Raw genomic sequence first — 8675 nt, 5'->3', positions numbered from 1 at the left:
TCTGGAAAGGCCTTAATGACAGTGTAGAGGGCTCTTTATGACCATGTGCAACCTTCTGACGTGCTTAAGAGGCTCTTTTATGGCCGAATGAAATAGCGCAGTGCCACGCAAGGGTCGATTGGTGTGGACAGAGGGCGTGGTGTAAAGGTGGAGGTGATGTAGTAGGCCACGGCCTGAGACAGCATGTTCTGGAGTGAGACAAGGAGGAACAGGAAGTGTGCTCCACAGACTAAACTCCACTGTCCCACACAGAGGCCTTTAATCCTCGCTTAATTACATCACAAGATCAAAAGGAAAGGCCAGGTCTGGGCCAGGGCCCACGCTGGTACAGGAAAGGCCAGGGGGTTGAAGTGGGTGTATGGGTACAGCTAACCTATTAGCCTTAGCGAGGGCCTGATAAACCAGGCTCATTTCCCCTCCCAGTCATGGGAACGACACAGCCCTGCTTGAGCCTTACGTTAATGGAACAAACCACTGGGCACTGGGAATGCCGCCAGCTTCCTGCAAAGACACGGCACCAGTACGCGGGGCCTTTATTTTCCCCAAAACACACGGACACGGTAGGTTTCTCATTCATTAAAATTCCTCAGCAATCCTACATCGCATGTGAAGTTCACATTGTCAGGTGTAATTTTCCAGCTCTGTTTTCAAACTAAATCAAAGCACACAGTCAAACAGTCAGATCACATTGCTCTCTCCGAAGCCCCGGAGCCATCCACACTTCGTTACCGAGCCCTGTTGCTGTTGCCCTACAAAATGCAAAGATACTGCATTAGGGATTCTCTTTGAAGTGCTTGTAAGGTCTCCGTGTAGCAGTGGCAAGCAGGACTTGTATGTTCCATGGTGTACGTTTCGACATCTCCCGTAGAGGAAACCTGTTTGCATATTTCCTAAACCATACCACAATTAGAAGCATGCCAATTCCACTTCCATTATCTCTATCTAGCCTAGAGAGCTATAGCTGGCCAACAGGTGCTCCATGACCTCATGTCTTCCCATTCTTTTGTCTGCAATATTTTTTTTTTTTACCTTCCATCAACACAGTGAACAGGGTAAACAGAGTCGAGAAAGGGCCTATTCTAAAGGGTCAGCTGCGGGAAAGGCCCCTGTCCCTCTGCTAGGACATCATTGTTCAAAGAGAAGCCGTGGCTGTCCTAGAACTGGCCGTGCCAAACCCTTTCCAAACACAACACGCGGCCCTGTGGGGGCCGGTGAGGATCAGACCTTGACGGGTGTCGGATCACAATGTTTATTACGGCTCCACATGTTTTCTCAGGACAGAATGTGAAGATGTGTTTAAGTGTTCAGTAAATCTAAACTGGCCCATGCCTGTTCAGCTTGTATTGTGTTCTTACAATTTATATTGATGTCAGTGTTCAAGCCCACAACGCACAAAATACGTGATTCTGTGTAGTTTTGTGAAATTACCTAATTCTGAACATGTGTGCTTCGTGTTAATAGCATATGTTAAAGAATCCAATATAAACAGCGAGATGTTTACAGTGCAGCTGAATCTTAATTTAGCTCATTAATTCACTTCTCATATGTACATTTTTATTAAGCTCTGTTTTAGCTGCTAGATGTATAATAAATTCTGGAATAAAATCTTATATTGAATGTATAAGAAATTTAAACATGATGTCTTCCTATTGTGTGAACTCACACTTTTGGGGATGCAAAGTTATGGTAAGATTACTGCAACAGCAGATTAATAAATATTTATATATTTATGTCAGGGCCCAAAAACAGAATTTGTGAAAAAAAACATCGAACAGTTTGCTCCAAGCAGAATCAATATTTTAACATTTCCATTCTTTTTCCTATTTTCTATTCTTTATCCCTGCCCCAACATAGCGCTTCTGGAACCATTACATGGAGGCTGAAAATCTAAACCGTACAAGAAAAAAAAAAAACACTGAAACCTGTTCATTCTGTCTCTCACACAGATCTCTAAACCTAAAAAACATAAACTAGTTGGGGTTTGGAAAGCTCTTAAGCCCAGCAGTTTGTGTTGAAGATTTGATCATTCAATAAATTGCTCCAACATAAGTATGAAATGTCCAGAAGAACTCATCAGCTCTTATGGTCAAAATAAGACAGATTACCATTTCAAAACAAACACGCTAGATAAATAGTTTTATGGATCTCAACATGCGATATTAACAGAATCGTGTAAAAGTGTATAGAAAAGGACTCGTTCAGAACTACTGCTGATTTCTAGGTGTGATAACCGAATTGCTCTATAGCTTAAGCACAAAAATACCATAAATATGCCCTATAATACAAACAATACACATAATAAAATCCCATGAGATTACTTATTTATCTAAAATCATTAGGAAGCTTTGAGGGAAGACATAAGTAATAAGCTAGCGGGCTACATTAGTTATAGCGAAGGTTTTTATGGTCAAGATAGGCATAAAGGCTAGACTATACATTGTCAACAGTTAGAAATGTTCTTATTAAAAACAAAGACTGGCTGCATATGCTTGCCAAACAGTCGGAATTACGAGCATGTCGCGTTCAAGTGCTTTGTTGTGGGAGCAACATGAAAAATGGCGTACACAACTCCAGCTAATGTAACGTTAAGACTTTGCACCGCGCTAGCAGAGCAGTCAATGTTCTAAGGATAGAATGATAAGTAGCATTGTTTTATATGCTGTTACATGCTCACAAATTGCAGATTAACATAATGTGCCAAAAAAAAACAGCATTAACAACAACTGCAGTGTTAAAAATAAAAAAACTAACTACGTACCATTCAATACTAATTCTGTCTTCTTCTCCGCCATGTTAAAAGATTGAACCTTAACTTAGGACATTGGGTTTTAAAATTATCTCAGAATTTCCACTACAAGCTCTGACTTGAAGGTGGTGGGGGTGGGGGTGATTCATATGCATTTTCCGGGTCAGGAACTGGCATTTACCATATTTCCAATAGCATGTGAAGTAAGTAATGAACTATTTACTGTTTAGCATGCAACACTGTTTCCCAGTAACATATTCTTAATTATTTTCAAACCCTGCCTTAACATAACGTTTCTAAAACAGCTGCTGAACATTACACAATAAAACATGAAACCCTGTTTATTCAACCTGTTTTGTACCTTTTCATATTTAACCTGTTCTATTTTCTCACAGATCTCCAAACTGAAGACATAAAACAATTAAATGGTTGGTTTGGAAAAATCTTAGAACCTGCATTAGATCAACCTCATAATAATTCACGGGAGGTTCTTATGATCGTAATAACTACAAAGTCACCATCACGTTGTAAATAGTTTGCAATCCTCCCATTAATAAAAAGCATAGACATGCTAGCTAAGCGGTTTGTTGAATCATGACATGACACAAAGTGTGAAAGGGGTAAGGAAAGGACTGAGGACATTCAGAGCTATTACCTACTAATCTGGTGTGATCACCCTTCAGCACAAAACAAATCATTAAAATACCATAGAAATCTCAAACTTGCTCAAATCTCAAAAAGCTGAATGAAACCTGAGTGAAATATTTACAAGCAGGAGCTTATGTGCTTCAGAGTAAAAGGAGAGGAGCCAGAGCAGTGAGAGGTAAAAGTACACCATGTTGTCACAAATGCCTAGGATGGAGCGCAAACACTTCAGTTTACTACATCACCTGTTTCAGACAAGGCACTGTGCCATCCCTTCACCAGACATGGTGGAAAGGCCAATGTCCAATGACGTATCAGTCCAGTGCCTCCAGTCTTTATCAGATTAGGAAATGGGATAGTAAATGCCCTCATCGGCACCCTATCAATGGATTCTGGCAATAGGATCTGGCCCTACAATAAACAAAGCAGAGGAAACTGTCTGGCGTGAAGGACGTATGGTCAACAAGACTCAAACATTCCATTTTCTTGAGTGTAGCTGTTGTTTTATTCAAGGTGTATAAATTGACACATAAATATGAACATCCCTCCATCACACACATACCGAGTGACAAAATGACACACTTGAATGTGGAACAACATAGGACTTATAAAACGCTTCGTTCGAAGCAATACGTCACATCTTTTCTTTACTCTTATAAGTTCCATAGAAAAAAATCTGATACAAGTTCATAGACTACAAAAAGGGGGTTGCTAAAGTGCATAAATGTACAGGGAAGCACACGTTGTGTAAAGAACTACAAATGACACGCACTTCTTTTGTAGGACAAAGTAACTCCAGGATCCTGGGAAATGTCCTGCTGAGCTGAGTCACTAGCCAAGACACTCCAACCTGTGCTCGCTTACCTGCCCTCATTGGCTTTTTTACTGGTATGTGCAGGACTAAAGGTGTTCTGGCTGGTGAAACACCCCGTTCTAAACCCTCAAAAACATCTATGTGTTCCCAAACTAGTGATTCATAAAGCTTATATTGGTTCTCCTTCAACCACATCTCTCTTGTGCAACAATGGTACTATAAAGACTCAGGGGGAAAAGGCCCATTTTCTTCATATTAACAGGGGTGACAAACCACCTGGACGTGTACATTTTAGAACACTTAGAGAAGCGGAAAGGGGCTTTGGTAATCCATCCTTTCAGTTCATTAGTTCACATTGTGTAAGAACGGACAATAGAAAATGTCCAACCCTGGAGGGGTGGGTTGAGTTTATGTCCAGTGTTTACCTTCCTTTAAAAAAAATCAATGAACAATAAGTTCACTGAAGTAGCGTAACATCTTGTTTTCCTTTACGTATTAATGTCCCATGACATCATCTGCACCGTCCCAGGACTTTTACCCTCCATAACCAGAGTGGCAAATCGATAGTGTTCGCTTGTGGATGAACATGCTGTCCAGCATCTTTGAACTGTGTTCATCCAGCTCCAACGGACTGATAAAACTCAGCCAGCAGAAATCGATCAATCCACCAGTGCACAGTCACACAGGCCTAGAAGCCTGTGTCATCAGCAGACCCAGCCGAGAGGCGTGAGCGAACCCTGCTAGTCGCCCTCTCTCTCTCTCTCACACGCACACTGCCCATCCAACAGTTATCTCTTCCTTTTCTGCTGCCTCATCATCTTCCGCCGCTTGACGATCATGCCATGGAGGCGCTCCAGGCCCTCCTGCAGGCCCTCTCCGATGATGGCACATGCAGGTTGGAGATGCCAGGGAGTGTGGGCACTGAGCTCGTTCAGTGCCAGCAGCCTTTCCACCTCACCAAGTGGCAGAGCACTGCGCAGGTCTTGCTTGTTGGCCACCACCAGCACGGGCACACCCTGGTTCTCCTGCAGCCGTGTGATCTTGTGCAGCTCGGTTTTGGCCTCCTCCATGCGCTCAGCATCCACAGAGTCCACTACAAACACCAGGCCATCCGCACAACGCGTATAGGAGCGCCACAGCGGCCTCAGCTTCTCCTGGCCCCCGACGTCCCAGAAGTGGAAGGCCGCAGTCCGGCCCTTCCCACCTAGGGCCACTTTGATCTTCTCCGTGTTGAAGCCCTTAGTCGGGACGGTGTTCACAAACTCATTGAATCGCAGCCTGTACAACACTGTGGTCTTGCCAGCACAGTCCAGCCCTAGAATAACAATGTGCAAGGCCTGGAAAGATGGCAAACAGGGGAAGATGGCGTGGGGCTCCGATAATCCGTTCCCCATCTCGTTCTGCCACGCTGGATGGGATGAAAGCAGAGGGGAAGGCTCAGGAGACCAGGCGCCACTGCTGCTTCACCAAATATTCACAAGGCTTCTCTCATTCCCCCTCGCTGAGAGGCCACCGCTATAACCTGAAACCAGATGAAAAGGGAGCTGATGCAATGAGGCCAGCAGTAAGGCTCTGTAACAAACACACAGTTGATGGCTTTTAGAAACTGCTTCTAAGTGGGCATGGCATTCTCTTTGTCATTCTAAAAGGCACACAGCTGTAACCTAGCTGGATGTCACCCTGTGGCAGTGAGGATGAATAGGGGGGGGGGGGGGGGATCAGCAGGGAGCACGTAAAGGTTTCATAGGCTAATTCTTCCTCCTGCCAATGGCTAATTCCCAGTCAATAGCAATAAACCCGGTAAATGAATGACAAGACGCATAGCCTCCGTTTCACTGACTTCTATTCATGCCACTTTCTGTCAGGATTAGAAGCTGTGCAGGTGGTTGCAGAACATGTTAACACATTATAGTTGTGTCACTCTTTAACAAAACCTAAAGCTCATTAATACCAGCCGTACACGTTGTCTATTGTACACATCTAAGAGGCTGGCTGGTTGGTTGGTTTGCTGGTGATTTGCGAAAGCAGTTGCTGAGGGGAACATCCCCATAAAACAGCATAAAGTGAATTCAGCTCAGAATGAAATTCGCCACACTAGACAGACAGCAAGCGGTTACCGGTACCATCCGAAATTAAAGACAGCTGTGTGTGAAAACACAGACTGACACCCACCTCAGTCGATTATACCCTCTCCTCGGGACAGAATAACACATCAAACATGAAGCTGCGGGTTCCCAAATCGTTGTATTCTCGTCCAGACTGTGTGAGATGACCACAGTGTGCTTCTCTCCCCCTCCCCGGTTGACTGATACGGCAGAGCGGCTTGCTGCTCGTTACAACACCGCTGGTCCTGCCGACGAGCAAGCGCTGCTCATTGGTCGGTTTCTACGAACACTGGCGGGGTTTTTAATCGGCGTCTGATTGGTGGAGATTTGCGTCCATCATTCGACATAAACACGCCCACCGACCACCTGTTTCGTTCCCTAACTAGTGTTGATAGGTGTGTGTGTATAAATATATATATATATCGTCTGTATTTTATAGGTTAATCTTTTTCAGATGTGACCTTTTTAAAGTGCATTTTAATTTGTGGAATTACAGGTACAGCTAGGGTTGCTTTAAAAATAGCACGTCAAGAAGTAGCATTGAACTGCACACTTGCATATTTATACTCAACACCCCACCACATCGTTATTCTTCCTGCACTGGACATTAAACTGCACATTAAAATGAACATTTTCTCATTTCTGCTTCTTAAAATGATTTTTTTTTTCTGTATATACTTTTTATTCCTATTTATTTCTTACCTCTACATATTGCAATGGTGTGTAAACTGTGTATTTCACCAATAACTGTATTATTATTATTATTATTATGCATTGATTTGAATTAATACGCCATCATTAGCATATATGTTTAGCACAGTACTGTGTGATTTCGATTGAGCCCTAATATTCACTGTAATTGATGCTGATAGCACACATTAAACGTTTACTCAATTTAAACCAACATTTTAGCAAATGTTCATTTGACATATTAACTTTTAATCCTAAATTTAAAAAAAAACGTGAGGAAATCAGTTTCCCCTTCTTTAAGTTAAAAGTTGATCATTTACAGAGTAGTCCAAACAAGGCAGCTGAGGGGAAATGAATGACAACAATTGATTAGTTTTCAAGTGTCAGTCGGAGTGTGCCAGTGAAAAGAGGGGGTGGTGGGGGGTCTCAGTAATCCGTTAGCAACTCCTCACGGCAGTTAGGAGAGCTCGGCTATCACATGGATCACCCAGCCATTAGCAGCCGTTTCATCTCGAATCAACCAGAGAGCAGCAGCGGCAGCAGGCGAGACTGGCACAATCACACGGTGAGTTCTGCCAAATACACAGTCTTGTTTTTACTTCGGTACGTTTAGGAGTTGAAGTGGTGCTTCAGTGGTCTGCTCCACCTACAGGGTTCAACCTGGCTCATAAAGGGGGGGCAGGGTGGGCGCGTTCCACCTCAGTGCGTTCCTTTTACTCGTTCGCCACCGTGTGGTCTTGTTGGACTATAAGCCTACTTGTGAGACAACAATTCATATTTGAGTGGATTTTGAGAGTCTGAGGTTGATGAAGAAAATGCCCTTGATTAAATTTCTCGGAGAAAGTGACACGCCTTGTGTTGATCATCGTCGTTTGTTTAGATAAGGTTCATACGAGATGATTGTTCAGCTTGAAAGTGAGTGACTTTAATGTGTAGGTATGTAAGGTAGAATAGCCTCGTCCTAAACTCATCCTTGTGTAAAGTGTCCCCAAAGGACTAACGTCTTAATAACATCACTCTAAAGATCAACGTCGCTTTATTTGGGGAGACAAAAAGCAGATCTTGTATAATGAAAAAAAAAACGTCTATAGATGTTGCTATAAATGTATGTAGGGTTGGTTGAGTAACCAAAATCCAACGTCTTCTAGACGTCAAATGCCACGTTACATCAAAAGTGAGCTGAAAGGCATGGTGTCTATAGCCCAACGGCTGCTAAACTTTATAATCTTAACGTCCACAAAACGTGAAATTCTAAGGTTGTTAGATGTTGATAACATCTTACAACCTGAGCACTTTTGGAAGTTGCTCTGGATAAGAGCGTCTGCTAAATGCCTTAAATGTAAATGTTGATATTGATATGTTGATAATGTTGTTGGTTTTAAGTCATGGTCTAAGTCAACGTCTGTCTAACGTTGGAGCTTGATGTCAACCTAAAACTGCTTTTGTTATGTCACAGATATGTGACATCTGTACAGCATTGGGTTTTGAGTCCAGAGCCCCCTGTGATGTCAAATTTGCATCCGGTTATTCTGCTGGGAAAGGTGACATACTGGAGATGTATAAGAACGACATGAGATATCCCTCTGCACTGACACACAACGATGTAGAAGAGACCTACTGTATTTACTTGACTTGACTTTATTTATCCTTATATAAATATTATTCAGACGAGTCA

The 8675-nt window shown here is 42.8% G+C and overlaps 1 protein-coding gene across 2 annotated transcripts; it reads right to left on the bottom strand.

The window, feature by feature from the left end:
- Positions 1 to 3878: 3878 nt before the first annotated feature.
- Positions 3879 to 6534, bottom strand: arl4ab (ADP-ribosylation factor-like 4ab). 2 transcript variants are annotated; one of them, XM_072674811.1, is made up of 2 exons: positions 6378 to 6534; positions 3879 to 5777 (listed from the first exon to the last, which is right to left on the bottom strand). In XM_072674811.1, the coding sequence occupies exon 2, from the start codon at positions 5597 to 5599 to the stop codon at positions 4994 to 4996; it is 606 nt and encodes a 201-aa protein (XP_072530912.1). In that variant the 5' UTR covers positions 5600 to 5777; positions 6378 to 6534; the 3' UTR covers positions 3879 to 4993. The 2 variants fall into 2 exon arrangements, with proteins under 2 accessions (XP_072530912.1, XP_072530911.1); XM_072674810.1 differs by having other exon boundaries at positions 3879 to 5727.
- Between the last annotated feature and the right edge of the window lie 2141 nt (positions 6535 to 8675).

Source organism: Salminus brasiliensis, chromosome 3 (genome assembly GCF_030463535.1).
Source record: "Salminus brasiliensis chromosome 3, fSalBra1.hap2, whole genome shotgun sequence".
NCBI lineage: Eukaryota > Metazoa > Chordata > Actinopteri > Characiformes > Bryconidae > Salminus > Salminus brasiliensis.
Note: the sequence above shows the minus strand (reverse complement) of the source record. Positions and strands in the feature narration are given on the sequence as shown.

Excerpts from the sequence above, each read along its gene's own strand:
- arl4ab (XM_072674811.1), bottom strand. The coding sequence starts at position 5,599 with ATGGGGAACGGATTATCGGAGCCCCACGCCATCTTCCCCTGTTTGCCA.